Source organism: Cygnus atratus, chromosome Z (assembly GCF_013377495.2).
Source record: "Cygnus atratus isolate AKBS03 ecotype Queensland, Australia chromosome Z, CAtr_DNAZoo_HiC_assembly, whole genome shotgun sequence".
Lineage (NCBI taxonomy): Eukaryota > Metazoa > Chordata > Aves > Anseriformes > Anatidae > Cygnus > Cygnus atratus.
In genome coordinates, this window is record NC_066396.1 from 73,564,253 (window position 1) to 73,585,897 (window position 21,645).

The 21,645-nt window shown below is 45.8% G+C and overlaps 1 protein-coding gene across 1 annotated transcript in view; it reads left to right on the plus strand.

The window, feature by feature from the left end:
• The window catches only part of SVEP1 (sushi, von Willebrand factor type A, EGF and pentraxin domain containing 1), a 127,381-nt gene extending 111,471 nt beyond the window's left edge, over positions 1-15,910 (plus strand). The window contains exons 46-50 of the mRNA XM_035564545.2: positions 14-184; positions 5,730-5,825; positions 8,374-8,469; positions 11,155-11,248; positions 13,303-15,910. Coding sequence (XP_035420438.2) covers positions 14-184; positions 5,730-5,825; positions 8,374-8,469; positions 11,155-11,248; positions 13,303-13,333 — 488 coding nt within the window. The 3' untranslated portion in view covers positions 13,334-15,910. The remainder of the gene's footprint in view (positions 1-13; positions 185-5,729; positions 5,826-8,373; positions 8,470-11,154; positions 11,249-13,302) is intronic.
• Positions 15,911-21,645: the final 5,735 nt, after the last annotated feature.

A 21,645-nucleotide genomic window follows, 5' to 3' on the forward strand; every position in this document is an offset into this window, starting at 1 on the left:
TTCTTTTGTTTAGAGATATCTTGCGGGCCCCCAGCTCACATAGAGAATGCTCTCATCCGTGGTAGCTTCTATCAGTATGGAGACATGATCACCTATTCCTGCTACAGTGGTTACATGCTGGAGGGGCCTCTGCGAAGCATTTGCCTAGAAAATGGAACATGGACAACACCACCTACCTGCAAAGGCAAGTACTTTTTTGAACAGAAGTATTTCTTAACTAGCCATAAGCATGGAGGTGTCATCCTAGCTGCAGTAGAAACAAAAGCCAAATTCTTGCTGGTTTCAGTGCAGCTGTGATTTCACCCCAGGCATGTTAAGTGCAGGGTGTTGCTTTATTTCCAAGTGAAAGAGAGGTCATCCTGATTTTTTCTCTCTAGTCCTTACTAACCCTATGGTTTCTCTTCCTACAGTGTTGTATCCCACACTTCAGATTCTCTTTCCCACATCTTTTGTAAGAAGGATACAGAACTAGTCATCTTGTTGACATGCTAGGCTGTTTCAAACAAAGCACTCCTGGTCATTTTTTCAAGCACTGCATAAAACACAAGTAAGAGATCAAATGGGTGGTTGGCCTTTTGCTGTGTTTAGAGCTTGGCAGCTCCTGAAAACTCTTTTGCAATAAAGTACTTAAGGATAGGTTGGTACAGCTCACTAAATAGTGCACACGAAGTACTGCGGAAAATTTGTGATTTTAACAAAATACCAAGTACAAAGTCTTACCTTCCCATCCTTGACTTCTATAAATTACAGAATTAACTCTTTCACACCGAAGATTTGTAGAAATGATCAATTTTAAGCAGAAAATGGGGGAAACCAACACAAAACATAGACGACAAACTATACAGTTAAAAACAGATATAAGAATATTCAAGCACTAACTGAAAACAAAGGGTCACACAGCTGTTACGGAAGAGACCTTGCCATCTGCCATTTCCCTACCAGAAGCTTGACTAGCCCTCCTGCTGCCGGATCACTGTATAGCTGTGTGAGTTAGCTGCAGCCTGAAATCTTACCTCAGATGGTGTAACAGCCACTAGAGTACAAACTGAGCCTTAGGTGTTCTGTTCAGAAACATGAGCATTAGAAGTAAAAACCTTAGGGCCCATCAGTGGCAGTCATAAGCAGTCACATTCCCAAAGCTCGAGAATTCCTGCAGTAGAGAATTGTCCCCCTGTACTCTGCTCTGGTGAGGCCGAACCTTGAGTACTGTGTTTGGCTTTGGGCCCCTCACTACAGAAAGGACATCGAGGCCCTGGAGCATGTCCAGAGAAGGAGTATGAAGCAGGTGAAGGGCCTGGAACACAAGTCCTGTAAGGAGCGGCTGAGGGAGCTGGGGTTGTTTAGTCTGGAGAAGAGGAGGCTCAGGGAGACCTTGTTGCTCTCAACAACTACCTGAAAGGAAGGTGTGGGGAGCTGGGGGTTGGCCTCTTCTCACAGGTAACAAGCAATAAGATGAGAGGGAATGGCCTCAAGTTGCACCAGGGGAGGTTTAAGTTGGAAATGAGGAGACATTTCTTCTCAGAACAAGTGGTCAGGCATTGGAACGGGTTGCCCAGGGAGGTGGTGGCGTCACCATCCCTGGGGATGTTCAAGGAAAGGTTGGACGTGGTGCTTAGGGACATGGTTTAGTGGGAGACATTGGTGGTAGGGGGATGGTTGGACCAGACGATCTCGAAGGTCTTTTCCAACCTTAATGATTCTACGTGCCAGAACATTGATCTGGAAACATCAAAATCGCAATCAAAGTTGTCAGGTCTGCCTCTGCCCTTGCAAGTGTCTCAGCATCGCATGTCTAAAGTTGAAGCAGCAATACTTCCTCCCTCCACTGCCATCTTTCTGTTTAGATCAGAAACCCCTTGCTGTTGGAGGTTTCTATACAGTGCTTAGCCTGAGTAATCAGTGTCCCTTTGGTAGTGTTTTTTTTTATTGTTGTTGAATTCTGCCACCAAAACATGGATGTTAAGACCTAGATAATTCGAGTTGCCCTCCTTTGTGAAAGCAGGCTCTCTGTTAAAATTCCAAATGTAATAGTTAAAATTGCCTTGCCTAAAAATCACAGATCAGCAGGTTGTTTTGAGGAGGCACAGAGCCAGTAAAGTGGATTTGTAACTCCTGAACTTTTCAGGAATAGAGAAGCTACTTCTGAAAACCATGTTTTTGCTAGTAATGTGCTCATGGTTTGGCATTGCCCCGAAGAGTGGGCTGTCAAGCAGCCAAGTAGAGGAGATTTGTGGTAAAAGCACCTGAGTTATTTCAGATGCCTGGAGTTATCCACAAGTCCTTTTGGAAACTTACCCTCACAAACAATCAAGTCCTTTCTGAAAAGCTTACTGAGGATTTTATTATTTCCTTCTAAACTGTGGAGGCTACAGAATTCAAGGGATCTCAGCACAATAGCTACTCTACCTAAGCTAGGTGTTTGTTAGCAATTTCTTTTTATGTTATCTCCAGATTGTAACACTGTGCATTCTTCAGCTGCCTCCTTAATATCATCAGTTTTAGTTTTTATTCTTATTTTTTAGTTTTTAGTTACACAGAACACTACCTTATGCCAAGGGCTGTAGTCTTCTGCTAAAAGAGGTTCTTGCCATTGTTGGCTAACAAACTGAAAGGGATGATATGCAAAAAACTGCTAAACATCCTGTTTCCAATACACTGAATTCATGGGACTATTCAGAGGAATAAGTGTTGGGATTATTTTGAAATACAAAGTGATGAGGTGGACAGATGATCAGGGTAGTGCAACTAAACGCAGTGGAAAAACCTGCCTTTTGGTATATTAAGGGAGAAAAATAACAATTTCCCTCCTCCTTTCACCTAAAAGGGAAACTAAAAAGGACCAAAGATGCTTCTGAGGGGACTGATGTGTTTTCATGACACACGTCAAAATACTCTTTCAGAACTGCTTTATAATTCATTTGGGGGATTTGCCTAACAAAAGGCTTACAGGACCCAAGCCTTTGTGGTGTACATCAGAAGCAACATGAAAGCACTGTTTGCAATGATTCATCCTGCATTTCTTCTCTTTGGCTCTGTGAGCTGATTATTAATATGTCCTAAGCCTGCTTGAAACATACTGGCCCGGTTGAACAGGTTAGTTAACGTAAATATTGTAATTAAAAAGCAGACTTTGTTGGCTTCTATGGAAGAGCTGTAACCACAGCTGCACTTGGCTGAATCACTACTAGCTAGTGATTGCAGGCCAGATTCCGATCTGAGTTTCAGGGGTGAGAAGTATTAGGCTGGATCTGACAAACATAAACACCAGTGGAACTCATCAGACTTCACAGATTCACACAGCTTGTTGAACTCCTCTGTCTCCTCTCTGAAATGCTCTAAAATCTGTGTCAGGTATTTGCTTTCTGCCCACGTCTTGTTGGCTGGGAGAGGTCTTCTGGCATGGAGCAGCTAACCAAAAGGTTGGTACCCAGCTAGCAGATGAGCATTCTGAGGGGCAGCAGAGGCATCAGGAAACTGTTCACTTGCTACCACATAAAAGTTTTTTGGCAGAAATGAAATCTTTTTTTTTTACCTCTTCTTACCCAAATTGGTCTTGCTGCAGTGTAATGGTTGGAAATAACTATCAGCATGGATTTATAAAGTGTGGAGTCTCAAAGATTAAGACCGATACTGTGGATGTGAGATGTGCTACCAGAAACTGGAGTTGCAATTAATGATTCCCATTTCTTCTTCAGTAGATCAGGACTGCATTTCTCCTGCTTGCTTTCACAGAAGTAGAAAAAGAGAACAAGATCCCAGCTTAATTTCTTGCTCCAAGCCTTCCTCTACTTTTGTCTGCGGAGTGAATAATAATCCCTACAGCTACAGACACATAGAGCCTCTCCCTGTGTAAACTGGTGTATAACAAGAGCACACCTAGGCATGGTACTTACTAATTCTTCAGAGTTTCACAACCAGGGGTCCTGGGCAAAAATCCAATAGAAGCATACCTCTGACTGAGATCCTGAATCCAAAGCAACTTCTGCAACTCATGAAATGTCCACATCTTCTCCATCAGCAGCATGAAGAGAATAAATTGTAGAAACCACATGGGGGGCGGCCTTGAATTTAACTTGGCTTTTAATTTATATACCAGCCCTTTACTTAACATCCTGTTATACTTTCATGGAATATCTTTTCAGTGGTCTGGATCACAGACGCCTTCAAAACTTCAAATACTTTTTGATTCAACTTTCATAATTTTTCATTGCACAGAAGAAATCTATTTGGCACACTGTTCCACTTCAGTCAACACCTAGAGACAAGCTGTCTGTATATTCTTAGATATCTTTACAACAAAGATCGTTCCAAATACCTCTGAAAATATTGCAACTTCTGTGAACCTGTCAGGGCATAAGGTCTCTTCCCAATCTCATTATCAGATGACATTTGATGGGAAAGTTCTTGAGTTTTTAAAAAAGCTAAAGCTTCAGCTAAGGCTTTCAATGGACTCCAAGCTGTAACTTGCAGCTTGGCATGGTTTAGTTGCAGAGTGACTCAAGTTCTGCTCTGTCAGTGCAAGATTTGCATTCTTTCCAATGTGGAAGTCAGGTCTGAACCAGCGTGCTAAACCACTGCTTGTAGTTAATACTAACATTGAAAAAGATCTGAAATACTTTCAAAGGCTAAACAGCCTTATTTTGCTCAGCTAGTAACTAATTGAAGATAGGATGCAATTAACAGTTCAGACTGAGTTTCCTGAGGTTACTCTGTGTTCATAACTACCACTAATGAGAAGTTTGTCTGATTACTTATTTGTTCTGTAGTACCATCTAGAAGCCACATTTTTTGATCTTATGTATATGGCATGTACATGAACATGAGAGGGATTGTACTTGCTCCAATGATCTTTAAGTCTAATGTGTTTGTACTTAGCTTGCCACCCAGTTTTGTAAAGTAGTCCTGGTTTTCCTGGAAATATTAGCCAAGATACCGTGCAATGTTGTACAAAAGATGATGAAGTCCAAAGCCTGTTGAGTTCAGGCAACTTACTGGGGTGGTGTGTTAGAGCCCGCTTCAAATTCGTCACTTGTATGATCAAGTATTTATTAGCAGGTATGTGAGCCACAGAAAAGCAGTCAGCATGAATGCTGAGTGAGGTTTATAATCATGCTTTTGGTTCCACAGGTAAACACTTTGCTGTGCCACTGTTGCACCCTTTGTAGGGCACTCCTCATTACTCTGGATGATAGTGCAATAAAAATTCCATGTGCAACCACAGTGTTTTATCTCACTTTCGACAAACCCTGTGTTGTGCCAGACAGCATTATCTTGGTGCTTCATACCAAGGTTAGAAGGAAGCTTGATTTTATCAAGAAGAGGAAAAAAAATGGGTAATAGTTTTTGTGGGGGGGAAAAAACAAGTAAAGCACAGTATTAGCCTTGAAGCATTGTCCAGATAATTTACCAGACCATTCTAAAAACATATTATTTTTCATTCTTGCCATTGTTCAAGGACATTAATGGGTTGTTTTAACGGTGCACTGTAAATAAAGAGGAAAGTATTATGTATGCTTCCCTCCGTGCTCTCGCTTACCATACCTAGTCACATGCACACAGCTAGAAAATGATGTCGCCCTTGAAATCAAAACCAAGTTAAGCTTCTGAGCTTTATTGTGTCTGTTTGTCCTGCATGAAACCTTACAACTGCAAAAATCTGTCTAAGATTCTGAATTACTGATTTTCTAATTAACCTTCTTGAGATGATCATGAAATTGTTCTGTTTTCAGCTGTCTGTCGGTTCCCGTGTCAGAATGGTGGAGTCTGTGAGCGACCAAATGCCTGCTCGTGTCCAGATGGCTGGATGGGTCGTCTCTGTGAAGAGCGTATGTATCATCCACAAGTGTAATTTTTAAGGATGTTGTAGGTGAGACAAGTGAATTTACTGCTTAGTGGGAAAATTAAAGGCATAAGAGCCAAAAACATAAAAATCGTAACTTCATTCTGCTTGACAAATTAGACTAGAAATGACTAAGCAATTGATTGTTTCTAGACAAATGGCCATCCTCTAACACCAATAAAAAGATAATACAGCTGTGATAGTAATAGCTGCTCAGATAATAGCTGTGGCACCTTTTCCATCCTGTCCTTCGTGACCTGTGTTCCACTGCCCCACAAATGCTAGGCTGGCTTTTCCTGGCCTGGGCCGCTGTGTAATTAGAGAACTGGATCTGTTCTGGTTGGGAACAGCCAAAGCTGACTTCTGGGTTGGTCAGAACTTCTCTTGGTGGCATTGGAGATGCCAGGTTTTGCCATATTTCCCATTTCTTTGGCAGTGCTCTTAACACAAAGGATTGGTGAGGTCATGCCCTTATGCTGGCAGTACCACCGTAGCCAAGCATTCAAACTCGGCCCTGTATGTTGGACGTTTTCAGTAGGAGGGGGGTTGAGCCCTGTGCCTGGCAGAATTGTGTTGGGAATGCCACAACTGATTTCCTTACCTTAACATTAGTAACAATACCTAATGCATTCTTCAGAACCAGAAGACAAATTCTGTGCCCCTAGACATTTTGATCTGTCATCCCAGTTCTGACCCTGTTTTCCTTTATGGGGAAAATGAACAGACAGCTGACTAGTTAGATTACAGTTTAGGCAGACACAGGCAATAGCCCTCTTTTATTTTTTTTCTTTATTTTGACATAGGTAATGAGGAGAAAAGGCTTTCCACAATTGGTTAATGCCACCTTAATTCTGCAGTATTGCTTGTCAAGCAAGGTACAACAGTGAACAGAAAAGATAGGTTTAGTCTTTGGTACTGAGGGCCTGTTCTGGAAGTCAAAGGGCTTTTTGAGTGCTAGCAGTGAGCACTGATCTGTCAGGGCCAAGCCCCAGGTGAGGCCACAGAGTTTTGATATAATTCAGTCGCTTCCTACCTCATTGTACATTTCACAGATAATAAGACAGGTGCATCTTTCTGAGAAAGGCCTGACCACCTTGAAAAACGTGCAGAGCACTACTCATTTAATGATATAGACAAGAGTAAATCTTGGTGATATAGATTAGTCCCGTGAACTCCCAGAATTTCACCATTCCTTTCTTACCCAAGCTGACTGTACCTGCTCAGCTTGATCTCTACTATGCAGCAGAAGAGGAAGAAACTGCGTCCATCAGTCCTCTGCAGCCCCCATCCATCCTCCCAGAATAAAAATCCCTTAGAAGTGCCTCACATGGGTCCAAATTTGAGGCCCAGCTCAACTCTTGCTCCTGTGAGAGCATGTTCACACAAGTACTCCATTCAGTTAGGGTAGTAGAGATGGTAATTTTATGAAGGTTCTTAAATCATAGAATCATAGAAATCATAGAATGGCCTGGATTGGAAGGCACCTCAAAGATCACCCAGTTCTACTGCCCTGCCATGGGCAGGGACACCTCCCACCAGACCAGGTTGCCCAAAGCCCCATCCAGCCTGGCCTTGAGCACCTCCAGGGATGGGACACCCACAACCTCTCTGAGCAGCCTGTGCCAGGGCCTTACCACTCTCTGACTGAAGAATTTCCTCCTAACCCCTAATCTAAATCTCTCCTCTTTTAGTTTAAAACCATTTTCCCTCATCCTGTCATTATCTGATTGAGCAAAGAGTTGCTCCCCATCTTTTTTGTAAGTCCCCTTCAAGTACTGAAAGGTATTTAAATCTCTTATGTACATACACCTTTATGTACAAAAGTACATAAATCACAAACAGTTTGCACATTGCAACATTTTGCAGATGTCCTCATTGCCACAGCATAGGTTGATTGGTCATGGGCCATCAACTACTTGGTATGACGCAGCAGTGCTCTGGTGTCTTTGTTCCCCAAAGCTTACAGCCACAGTCAGCCCGTTGCACCCAAAATGCCTTGTACTGCCGGAGCTGTCTCTCACTGCGAGGCTTGTGGTGTCACCTGTCCCAGCATGTTTTCCCTGGTCCAGACCAGGGCTTTCCTATGAGCAGCGTGTAGTTCCCTTGTTTTGGATGTTGCACTGTGGAACCCTAGGGAATCCAGAAATACTCCAGCTACTTGTGATTAAAGCGTGAACTGATTTTTGCTAACCACCATTGCAGAGGTGGGCATTGTCTATGGGTATTACAGGTGAGAAACAAGCAAACAGGCCTGGGTCCTTTCCAGTGAGCACAGAGCCTACAGGCATCTCGAGGACTCTAGAAATTGCTTCAGTCTGTGCGTTGTCTGTCACTATTCCTTCTCTTCTGTGCCCACCAAGCCAGTGGTAGTTGCTGCTCATACCTTGTGGGTTGATTGTGCTTAACTCCTCTGATGCTGCATACAAACACCTCGAGAGTAGAGTTTCTAAATAAACGTAAGTTCTTTTCTTACACACCTTCCTCTGCACTTGCAGAGATTATTATTCTCACTGGTTCTCTTCCCTTCTCCTTAGCAATATGCATTCTGCCATGTCTCAACGGAGGTCGCTGTGTGGCTCCTTACCAGTGTGACTGCCCCGCTGGATGGACTGGATCACGGTGCCATACGGGTAAAACGCCTTTTACCTGCATTTTTTTTCTCATTTTTTGTGACTGCTGTCAATATGTAGCACAGTTTACTAAGGACTCTGTAGCAACTCATAGACTTCTCACAGGAAAACCCAGTCCTACAATAATATTCCCTGAGCATTTGCTGTCCTCAGCTGCAGACTATTTTCAGAGTAGTCCATGATGCATCTTAACAATCCTCAGAGAAATTTAGTCCCAGAAAGGACAAACAGCATTCAGAAGAGGGCTGTCTGCAAAAAGAAGTACAGTAGCGAGAGGATAGTATATGAGTTTCACAAAAGAGCCAGGACATTGTTTATGTACTCACTCATTACTGTACGTATTTCACCAGTGGACTCAGAAGCAAGTTGCAGGTTTTGCTGAGGTTTCTCACCACACAGCTGTCTGGTGTGGGGGATTCCCACTTGGTGCCTAAGTGCAAAGATAATAAGAGATGGCAGAGCAAAGCAAGGATGTATTTAAGGATGGTTGAGTTTAATGGTTTCATGGATCGCTTAGGTATCACCTAAGTTCTATGAACAAACATAATGTGCAGAGTGGATCTGTTGCTTGCACCTAACTGAGTTTCAATGGCATGTAGCACAGCAGGGTAGTCAGGGGAGCGATTCTAGGTGCCAGACCTGTGTCCTGGCAAGTCAGTTTGTGTTAGGTGAAGCTGATTTGCAATTACGAGTAATATTTGAACCAAGGTTTGGCATACTTGGCTCCACAAGTCTGAACAAAAGGCAGCTTTTTAAAGACTTGTCCCTGTAGAAATAGCCAATAAAACTCATAGTGGCAGAGTGATCATTGAAATGTCTTTCGATCATTACTGAATCTCAATCATTAATAAATGTTAACTGCTTTTTTAAATTATTATAGAGTTTGCTCACTGTATTTTTGTTGTTCAGGTGCACCTTAACTGAGCGCTAACAGGGCCTTAACATGAAAGCTGGGCTTTCAAGTGGTTAATTGGGTGAACTCCAAGAAGAATGCATGCTGTTGTTAATGAATGTTCATGTTCAAAATTTCAGAGTAACCAATTTAACTCAGAACTGCTGTTTTTTGAAGGGACACTAGCCTAGCACGTAATGCCGTATTTCCTCAAGTGTTTTAGAAACATTGCAGCTGTAACAACACAGGTGTTTGAGGAGAACAGATGGCTTTTTTAGTTCTGGGCCAGCAATTCAAATCTGTTTAGGCTGACTTGCTTCTCAGTAGCTCAAGGAAAAAATCTGGTGGACAACTCCATCTGTGCCAAAATCCATTCAACAAAGTACACAAGCACCATTTATGAAGTTACTACACCAATTCTTGTTTCACTTCCTGGTTGTGACATTTTACCATAACAGAGCAAAGTGAAATGGGAAATATCTGGATTAACTGCTGGACTCACAGGAATAATTAGGTAAATGAAGTAAGAGGTGAAGATGTTTCATTCATATTCTTCATTCCAGAATCTGAAGTCATTTTCAATATGAGAAGCCCGGCACACTTAATTGCACAGGGATGGTCTCTCTTTATAACCTCCTGCCATTGTTTGTTTGTGTTTTGGCCCAGAGGAATCAAGTAGAATATTTCCATCTCCTTTACACATTCCTGGGATTACTCATTTCCATTTCCTGTAATTCTATTCTAATCAGTGTTTCCAGTGATGCATATTACTGGCAAAAGTACTACCCAAAGTTTGTCTTCCCTGGTGTCTTTAAGTCTATCCTCTTAATATGGTGTTATCTGCTTAAAAGACTTCATGCTTTTCAGCAACCCGGTGTTAGAAATGTTTGTGTAGGAAGGAGCTCATTAAGTGAGCCTCTGAATCTGTTCTGTAAATTGTGTGGTGCTTTATCTCCTAGTCTCAAAACTGACAGGAAGACTCGAAGCTTTCACTTTCTCTGTTTGGCTGCCTGATATCCTTAGGTTTGGCTGCCACACAAAAGCAGGTGCAGCTGTTTCCCAGCTCACCCGGCACTATCATATGAGGAAGGCTTGTGCTTGTTCTCTAATTCAAATGCCCCATACCCCCTAGTCACACATCTTAGGGATATCCAGTGCCTTCCAGGAACTTGCTGTCATTCTCTGCTTACTTTCCTTGTCTCCATACAGGTGCCATTGTGTGAACTCTCACTCCTTGCCTGCTGTTGATGTGTAAATGGCTTTTTGACCTTTAACTCCCTGTTTGTTCTACCTCTTTCTGGACTTTTTACCACATCTGGTTTCTGCTTGTCCTGGCTGCTGTTCAGCCATCACATTCCTGTCAAATAAACATCTACATTTTCTTCCTAGAAATGAGGCCTATTTTTCTGTTGATCTTATGACTTTTCTTTTCTAATCCCTCCTCCTGCTCCCACTTGCATTCCTTTTCTGCCTCAATCTGGGGCAAAAAGAACAGAATTTTTAAGGCAACATAAAAACATGTACTGGCTCTTCCATGCAGCTCATACAGTGCAGCAGACAACAGAATTAGTAGAGAGGTTCGAATCACATTCAGCAGAGATGAGCCTCTAAGACTGCCCTTTCCAAAGCAAATCATCTTTTACAAGAAACCCAAAGCTGACATTTACTGTTGTAGCTTTGAGAGCAGTCTGTTTGTAACAGAACAATGCAGGCTGGATTTTCAGTGTGCCGTTCCTTAACAGCTTCGATTTGGTATTCTCATTAACACAATCTGTGTGTACATTTGTACGCAGCCGTTTGCCAGTCGCCTTGTTTAAACGGTGGGAAGTGCATACGACCAAATCGATGTTATTGCCCCTCATCATGGACTGGACATGATTGCTCTAGGTAAGTGTTGCTGAGTGCTCTCCCATGGCTATGCTGTTTGGCTCCTACTGAGCAGTAATTTTGAAGAACTGCAATTAATTTCGCAGAAGAGCATCTCTAGGTCCTATAAATCAGTGGTAACTGGACAACTCACCGTTTATGGGCAGTCTGGAAAGACCTTAGAGACTGCTCTGCCAAGTGGTTGCCAAACGTATGGAAATCACAGGAAATGGTACATTTATGTGTGAGCAAGCAGGCAAACCTGCAAGGTTTAGCTTTATTGTGATGCTGTAAGTGGAGCTGTTTGCTCTGATGTAATACAGGATGTTCTTCAGGAAAGTCGGGTTGCCTACTCTCAGCAAGCATTCAGTTTGAACTCTGTATACCTCAGCTGGGTCCAAGTTGCAGACTAGGGCTATGCAACAGGCGCTGTAAATGATAATTCTTCTTACACTTAGTGTTGGGTGGTGTCATTATTTAGAGTAAAACGCAGTGACTCTGAGTCAAGTCCCAGTTCAGATTGCCTGCCAGTGCCATCCCTGTGCCAGGAGCCACAAGGACTGGGCTAAGATCTTGTTCATGTATGCTCTCTGTTGCAGAATTTTACCTGTGCTTGTGCTTTGGTTTGCTGATTCATGTATAACAGGGCCAGTAGCGGAGGTTTTCAAATCAGCAATTGCCATCGCGATGCAAGGCAGCATTTAAAAGCCTTAATTGCAGCTTTGTTTTTTAAAGATGATTAGTGAAGTTTGGGCATTTGGCTTCCAGGGGAGTCTGAGCAGGACCCAGCTTACCTTTGGAAAGCTGCTTTGTTCCACACTGCCGTTAAGAGGCATTTACAGCCCTGAAGATGGAAGGCAGGTGCAATTGTAAGGGTGTTGTTGTGGTCAGGAATCAGATACAACAACACAACATGCAGCGTGAGGAGTTCTGCTCCCCACATGGAAGATTAATGAGGGCCATGAAACACATACTGGCAAAAATATTTGTACCTCAACTCTTCACCAGCCATGACAGCCTGTCTCTCTCATGTACCATTCATCTTAAAGCTCCAGAAGAGGTACCTGCTTCAGAAATTATGTTTTCCAAAACGAATCATTTTCATTTGTGCTTATATATATATATATATATATATATATATATATGTAAGTGAAGCAGCTTAAATTTCCTGCCAACAAACAGTATTTGGCTTTAGGCTGAAAGTTACAGATCTAAAGTCTGATCATATTTCCATTTAGAATATGAAGCAGGGGAGCCCAAATCCACTGGATTTATCAGCCAAAAATTCTAGAGTTTATCACTGAGAATAACCTTCTGAGAGTTTCAGGCTGTTACCAAACTGGACTCCTCTTGTTATTATTTTTTGTGTGTGTGTGTATTGTTTGTTTGGTTTTGGTTTGGTTTGGTTTGGTTTTTTGTTGTTTTCTGATTTATTTTTTTTTTGTGGGGTGGTTGGGTTTTTTTGGTTTGGTTTGGTTTTTTTGGTTTTTTGGTTTTTTTGTGCAGGTCCACAGCTACAAGCAGCATTGTGAAACCGGACAGAAGGTGGACCATTGGCCCTGTAGTTTTGTGGTCCAATAGCTCATCCCTTCAAGGGTTGTTTAAGAGGAAACTTCCCACACAGAACTGGAGGGGCTGAGGGAAGATGACAGAAACAGGCAGTCGGATCTGTTCTGTATTTTGTTAAACATTGGCCTCGCTCCTGGTGGCTCTTTACTGGGTATGATACTGTGCTGAGGACTCAAAAACTATACAGGCAGAACAGGAGTAAGTGCCATGATAGCAAAGATTCACTGTTGCGGGTTAACTAGGTGTGATTTATAAGGGGAAGCTGAAAGGGCCAGAAGCTTTTATCAGCATCCAGGACTAGACGAGCTCCAAACCAGTCCATGATGAGTCATGGTTTACATTAGACATCATCTCCCTCCCTTTCCCTCTCTATGTACTGCCTTGAGCTATGGCCCTCTAATCCCTGGTGCAGTTTCAGACACCTTCACCACATGCCTCGCTGTTGGTCTTCCTCTGTATGCTCACCACAGCACTGATTTTATTTTGTTTGGTTTGTTTTGACACAGGAAACGGAAGGCTGGATTCTATCCCTTTTAACAGCAGAGCTGCAGTTTTACACTCAGAAACCTTTCTTCAACCTAGGTACCAGGGCTTGGAATCTAATGCAGTGTAAATCACATCCATTGCTTCCCTTCCCCCCAGCTCCCTTGTTTTGTATTTTTTTTTGTGATATATTTTTTCTATACACTCCATTTTAAAAGAAATCCTCTGTATTTTCCATTTACAAAAGTATTATCAAATATATGCTGCTACACACACACCATACACACATACATATACAAAGGCACAGATTCCTCCTGTCCACTGAGGAAGGAGTTGTGTATGGTGAATGGTCCCTCCCATTTCTTACACACAGTAAGCTAGTTAAAACGTACTATACTCCCAACCATGATTAAACAGAATAATGTGGCAATTCTGCTTATCATCTGCCAAGGCACATTGAAATCCAGCAATCCAATAGTAAAGAATAGTTATGTAAGGCTAACCAAGCAGCTGAACTTCGCGCTGGGCCTGTTTCTGAACTCACGCTGATGTAAATTAGAAGTACATCTGATAAAGCCCATATTGTAACCAGAGTTTCTGGTAGACATAAGAACATTCTGTAATGTTCATTATGTGACACTAGCGTCCTTGGAAAGTGACTTAATGGAAGGCATTGACATGGATTTTACCTGAGATTTATTGGTAAAACGGTCAAAAATGTAAAAGAGATGAGAGAACATCATTTCGTTTGGAGAAAGACAGACACTGTCTAGGCAACAACAGCCTCTGAGGCTTTTTGATTTACAGGCAGCTCAGGTTTCATTCTTAGGGCTGGATAATCCAGGGTGCAGCAGTGGGCAGTGGGCAGACCGCTGAAACCGATGCTTCCCACTTGGCATGGGACTCACCACCACTTGCCTGCAACCAGCACCCCTTTCCTGTGTAAATTACGCAGCACATGTCTAGCAGCTGCCTGCCAAGTGAAGGCTTTTGATGCACAGGTTCTGAGTCCTGACTAGCCCTGGAGTAGGGAGAGAAGGCACAGTAGTGTTTACAGGCGAAACTTTGCTATTTGCTTACAGAAGGGTGGTATTTGCGTTACGCAGAACCCTCAGAGAACTGGAAAAGGCCTCTCTTGAACACACACACGGGCAGAAATGCCTGGCAGGGAAAGAAATACTGAGAGCTCACGTGCTGTCAGATTTCTCTTTTGCACACTGCCGATCCCATTGCATGTGAGAGCAACGCATACTTGAGTGCCGTCATTAAGTCATGCTCTAATGAACCGAGATGCCAAGGCTTACCTACGGTTAAGCGGTGTGGTGAAATTGTAAGGTGGAAATCACATACATGTGATGAGGTCAAATGTTTTGCTAATTATATCTTCAGATAGCAAAAAGTCTGACCTATGAAAGAAGATGTTAGAGTGAGAACCTGAGAACCATTTATCAGAAGCTCCATTTTCCCCAGTAATAATAAAAAAGCATGACTGGCAGCCAACACTACAAAAGAAGGAGGAATAAATTTTGTTCTCTGCAACATTACTGCTTAGTTACCCTCTGGATTATGAGTGTGCACACCCTGCCCCACCCTTTCCCCCTTTATAACTTTACCTTCCTTTTATGAATGCATGAGAGAAATGTGATATGACCCAAAAGTGACCTGATAGCTATGGGACTAGGCCACTAGAAAATACTGACACACAACTGATGGCTGTTATGACCAAACAAGCCCAAGACCAAAACAAGTGAACATGCAAAAACCCCAGAAGAAACAAGTGAAGTTGTGAGCCAGGAAGAGCTTTCAGCCAGCTGGAAGAAAAGAAAATAGGTAAGGAATAGGAGTTGTTAAGGGACGAGCCAAATTTGACTGCAGGTTCCTTCCTGGTAGGAGCTGCAACCAGCTGAAGAGTTGTTGTTTCAGTTCCTGTGAGCTTCTGTTTGTCATGGATAACACATAGCCACAATCTTCTGGCTCCCAACTTGACAGCCATCAGTGTTTACAACTTTGGTTCAAGGTGGTGTTTAATAAGTAATATCCATGCTTCATCACATAGTCGCCACCACGTGTAGGCGCTTTTTTTCCTTGACCTCCTTGCTGCTGTAAACAGTGGATGAGTGTGCTGCAGTGAGCAACGTGGGATACGTCAAGGGAAAGAGTGCATCAGCCAGAAAAGCAGATCTTTATTTATGTCACTCTCATGTTTTAAAAAGTAAATGGTCCCGTTTTCAGTGTGCTTCTCTGGTACGTGCCCTCACTGCCCTGGTGATCTCCAGAGCAAGACAGCTGTGGTTAGGAAGGTGCTCAGAGCTGGCGGGACATCGCTGGAGACTTTTGGGGCTGAGGGTTGGCTTTTAGCACTGCAGCTTCACACTAGTGACTAGTACATGGAGTTTGGGGATATACTCAGTCAATACGTTTCATAAGCTGATGTGGTGGTAGGACAGAGTAGCTGAAACTAGAGGCTGTTATATTAGTGCTGTTGATGATGCTTTGATACTTGCTGGAACATTTTCCCTTCCCCGTTCTGTGCTGTATTGTCATTTATGTCACTGCTTGTTGTGTGTGTTAAACGACTTCTGTGTGATGCACTTTACACTGTAAATAAAGTTGCACCCTGTTTAGTACCCATACAGAGGCAATATTGCATTTTTTTCATAGCACCTAGCAACAACAATGTCTAGCTACCCTTTTGAACCTGATGGAAGATCATGAGTATTATGGAAACAGAGCTCTGCTCGGAGGAAAAGATGAAATAATTGCCAGTAATCTTAGACATGTGTGCTGTATTATCCCAGATCCTCAGATTAAAATGCAGTTAGCACGTAATTTTTCAGATCCCCCCTGCTGTTAGAGTGCATTTCAAAACCCGTAGAGGCTGAGCTTATCCTTGGCACAAACAGATGCTTTAAAACCTGCTCCACTCACTGCTGACTCCAGATGGAGATTCAACTTGTTTCATTCTGCACTGGCAGTGGAATTTTTAAAGCCATGGAGACCTCTATACTCAGAGACGATCGAGGTAAAAAGTGTACAATAACAGAAAGAAAACTGTAACTCCAATACCACACCTCCACACAAGGAGTGTGTATGACATCGCAGTGAAAAGATTTAGGGTGTGGGCTTTTTTCAGGTAACGTTACTAAGCCTTTCCGTGCTCTGATACATGGGTGTAGCAAGAGGAGATTTCAGAGTGCCAAAAGTAGAGTTTCAAAGCCTTCCCGTAACCCACCAGCCCAGAAGGTGGCACGAGGTTACAGAGAGTGCTGCTAATGAAGCCCTAAAAGTTGATGTGCATCTGATAGGAAAGAGGCAAATCTACAAACAACATTAATCCTCTAAATACTGCTAATAATACCGCGTGGGAACAGCTGGGCTGCCCTTGCACGTGGGCTTTCCAGCTGTAGAAGTACAGAGCACAGCCCTAACTAAAAGGAAGAGCGGTGGGAGCGGGGCTCTCGCCCTGCCCTGAAAGTCAAACAAGCTGAAAAGCTGGAGGGAGCTGCTGACACTTGTACCTCTGTATAAAAGACACTGCTCTTCACGGGGTGATGGACGTGGATCTTGGGTGCAAGACAGGCTGGGGATGGACCAGGGTGACCACCTCACCCTGCACGTGTGGCCTGGTGGAGGGGACACCTGGTTCTTCCCTGCTAGTATCATGCTGTGACACCACCAGCAGGTCACTTCATCTTCCCCTTTCATGGGAAAGACAACCCTTTTGTTCTCCACCAAAGCACTGCAGATAAAAGCAGGTGAGATTTAAGCACGATTGTCGTCATTATAAAGGGCAGGCCTCCCTGCAGAGCCCTGAGGGGAGCGTAAATGCCTTCAGACAAGGAGTGTCTTCCTGTGGGGGAGCCCACGGTCTCAGCTATAGACTTGAGATTGCTTTTTTGGCGACTGGATAAAAGCACGGGAAGGAACACGACCTTACCACCTCAACTGCTCTCCTCGTGGCTTGGCGTCCCTGCCTATGGCAGGGGGTTGGAACAAGGTGATCTTTGAGGTCCCTCCCAACCTGAGCCATTCTGTGATACTGTTCTTGGTGGTGGGGACACCCACATGAAGGGACACAGCAAAATCAGGGCAGCTTATGTGTGTACCTCACTTCTGTCCCGGTGTCCCTTGTCTCCCAAAACCACGACGCTACGGCAGCATGGGCCAGCCCAGACCAGCACCAGTTCAGATCCATCCCAGCATCTGGGCACGTGGCCAAGAGCAAGGAGGGCAAAACGGGGGGCCGCACAGCGCAGCAAGGACAGAAACCTCAACAAAACTGCTGTGCTGCGAGTGTAGGGCCCCGCCAGGGAGACATGAAGGGTGCTTAGTGCACCCTGCAGTTACAAGCAGGCTGAGTCACTGCGGGATTACAAGAAATAGGAGCACCCGTGCCTGCTGCCCATGCAGGAGAGATGTCTGCCCGGCTCCTGGCGCGGGGTGCAGGAGCCCAGTCAGGTATTGCGAGGCCGGGTGTCTGGTTGGATTTTATTAAATAGCTGGGTTAACGATCTGGGGTAAGGGATAAGCAGCTCATTAATTAATCCTGCTGGTAATGAGCAGGGAGGTGCTGCGAGCAACTGTGGGAACAAATTACATAAAGGGACGATGATCATATAAAGGGGGAAATGACGTGAAATTAAAGTTGGGAATGACGAGTCGGTGCTTCCTGAGCAAAAAAAAAAATAATAATAAAGCGAATGTGCCTCTGGGGAGGGAGGCGTGAGGGCAGGCCTCTGTTTTGAAGAGGCTCCTGCTGTTTTCTGGGTTCTTGCAGGGTATTCATGGAAAGAGGAGAAGGAGTGAAGGGGAGGAATGCAGACAGCCTGCCCGGGGATGCACTGGCACCGACACTTTGGGAAGCATCAAACACAGACATTGAGGATTAGAAGCAGGAGCCCTGTCCTCCCACCTACATTTCCAGGGCCATCCGTAACTGCACCTTTGGTCAGCAGAGGGAGAAGCAGATGGCAGAGGTGGAGGTGCTGGCTTACATGAGAGCTCTCCTCTTCCGTCTTTTGGTCTCCCAGTCGTGTCCACACGAAGCTGCGTGCAGGAGCAAAGCACGGCTGCAGCAGGGCTGGCTTGGCTCTGCTGCTGCTGCTGGTGCAGCGCCGGGCTGCTGGGCCAAGCGATGCAGCCCAGATCCTCAGCAGATGGGCTCCGGCATGGCTCGGTTGCCGAGCGCAGTCACGCGTAGTTAATTTCCATAGCAAGGCTGGCAGTACCGATGCTATCTGCAAAGACAGGGGGAGTAACGCACAGGCACTGAGTGATCTGCCCTGCTGTGCAGTGGAGACAGGGAGATCCAGCCTGTGCTGGGGCTTTGCGGCACCAACCCCAGCCCCTCGGTGCTGCCGATGGCCCCCGGGCAGGGCTCGCACCCAGCTGGGCTCTCAGAGGTGTTGCAGCTCCTCTGGGGATGAAGGAGGGGGTGTCCCACACCTCGCCTCTGCCTCAAAGGGTGTGGGAAACCCCTGGGGAACCACACTGCCGATCACACATCACACAGGGGGGTCACCAGGACCATAAATCAGCAGGGAGGAATAAAAAAGAGGCAGTGGGTAAAAACCTGAGTCTCAAGCTGGGGGGGGGGGGGGGGGGGGTGCGGGGTGTTGGCTCCCAGGCTCACCATGCCCTTTTTGCAGCCTGATGGGGAAGGATTGCAAAGGCGTATTTGCTGCTGAAGAAGGCCCCTAGTAGAACAAGGGAAAATAAATAAATAAATAAATAGAAAAATCCTTCAAAGGCAGCCAGCTGTGTCAGAGCTCTGTTTGCCACTGGCTGGGCTTGCCTGGTAAGACCCAGGCTGTGCCCGAGGTATTCCCGACAGCAGCTGCAGCACCCCCTTCCCACCCCACCTCCATGACCCCAGCCCTGCTCCAGACACTGTCCTGTCCCCAAAAGCAGTGCCAAAACCACTTTCCCACTTCCCGTCTGATTATTTCCCACGGAGGTGGTGATGATGTCCGGCTGGCAGGCTCAGGGCACGCAGATGGCATCCTCTCCTGGTGGCACACACACGGGCTGTCCCGCGTCACCCAGTGCCACCACCTCCCAGTCCCCGTGGCTGCAAACGAAGCCCGGGCAGAAGCCACCTCGTGCCCGAGCTGGAGGCTGGCGCCAGGTGGGGAATGGGAGGACAAAACACACCTTCACTGCCTTCCTCCTCATTAGCACACCTGCTGGCCGTCCCCAGGGGGTGTTGTTGTTGCTGATTGCTTTGATTGCACAGGAAGGCGGGGAGGGAGCAGCGAGGTGAGGTGGGGAGCTCGCCTACCCCCCTTACGCCCTACCTGCCCCAGGACCACCTCTCCTGGTGGCCGAGCACCCCACGGGCACCTGGGACAGGAGAGATGATGGCTTTTTTTCACATCCTTTGCTGATGGAGGTGCTTTTCCCTTTTTCTTTGCTCCAGAAGAAGCTTGTGAGAAGGGACTGGAGCTTCCCAGACATGCTGCCGGGGCAGGAAAAGGTGGTTTGCACAAGGTGGTCACACTTGCGCTTTTTCAGCCCAATCCCTTTTGTTTTTCAGATGGCTCTTCCAGTTTGCCGAGCTCGCTGTCAGCCCTGCTCCTGTGCTCCAGGGCAGCACCTCCCCGCTCAGCACTGCCTGCAGAGGTCCTGTCCCCGTCCCATGTCCAGGTCAACAAGAGGAGCACCACGTGGGGACAGACCAGCAAAATAAAACAACCCCTGCAAGGCGCTCTACCAAAAAGCTGCTATGGAGGAGAGGCCCCGGCCCCATGCAGGAATGCCCTGCCGGTGCATCCGGGCTGCGCCTGTGCAGGGCCGGTCACATTTTTGAAGGGCTTTGCCCCTCCTGCAAGGAGAAAAAGTTTGCCGGCACTCCCTGCAAGCAGGAGCAGCATGTCAGGGCAAGAGGAAATTTGCGGGCTGCAAAATAGCTCCGCGTGTCGCCTGACGAGGCTCCTCCTGACGCTCTCAGCTGAGCGCCCGGCCGCTGGTAGCGACAAAGCGTGACGCACCTGAAAAATAACCCAGCACCTGGTTGGAAAAGCCTTTGTCCCCCATCAAGCTGCATTTCTTTTCGAGCCATTCATCCTCGGGAGGAAATGGTTTTGAAACGTGGGGCACAACTCACCTCCTGCGCCACCTGGGGCTCCGCTCTCGGCAGCCGGCTCGCCTGCGCCTGGGGCTGCTGGCAGTGCCACCGCGGCGCTGAGCGAGCATCCTCGATGAGGATGGGGCTTCCCAAAGCCAGGCCGTGCAGCGTGTATGGAGCTGGCTGCTTTAACTGACAGTCAGCAACCCCCTCGGTGCACAGCAAGCCTCAGCAGAGGACTCTGGATAGGTAGGGGAAGCCTGCCGTGGGCACCAGCCGGACAGCGTTTGACAGACGCTGACCAGCACCCAGATAAACCCCTTGGTCTTGTTTAAACCCATCAACGAGGATTTAATAAGTGACTGCACAGCCCTGGCTGGCCGTTTCCCCAGAAACTCATCAGCAGGACTCAGGCTTCTTGTGAACCCCTCTGCCAGAGGAAGGCCTTGCTCAGAGTGTGCACAGAAGGAGCACGCACACTTATATAAAAACCTGCTCAGCTATAAAATAACAGACTCGGGGATTCACAGAAGTTGTTTTTCCTCATACAAAGGCACTGCCTTGTTGTCTTGTGCTCCTACAAAGCAGGGTAAGGTGACCCAGGCTTACAAAGGAATTTGGCACTGAGGGCTGAAGTGGTATTACTGCACCAGCCAGAAATATTCAGATAACTGCAGGAAAACACAGTGGTGATGTGGCTGTGGGTGACGGTGCCCTGTCTTGCACCATCAAGTTTCTTTAGAGCTAGAAGAAAACAAGCTTTGTACAAAAGAGGAAGGGGCTGGCCTTTTCTTTAAATTATTTTTTAGGTAGCAAAACAGCAAGAACTACAGATGAGCGTGGACAACAGGAGGCAGGTGAGAAATACTCGCCACTGGGGGTGTAACTTGGGGACCCAGCTGAAATCCCCCGTCCCTGTCTGCAGCCTCTCCTGGCCACTGCTGGCATCAAGATATCGAGATCTCTGGGCCTCTTGGCTAGCCCAGCCTGGCCATTTCAGTGCCTGCACCTTGGGTACAGGGCTGCTGCCGGCTTCACATCACTCCTACGGCTTCCTTTTGAAGCCTCTCCCAGTTTTTCAGCATCTTCCTAGGAGCTCCCAGAGACGGAGGAGCCAGAAACAGCTTTCTAGCAAGCTCTCCTGCTCCCTATTCCCTTTTCAACACCCCTAGTGCCCCATGGAATGGAAAATTCCTGCTGAAGAACACATTGAAGAGCCAACAACAAGCAAAAACACTGGCCTTTTCTGAGTCAGTTAGCAGTTTCTCCATTCTTCATCTCCTTTCACTCGTAACTTCCC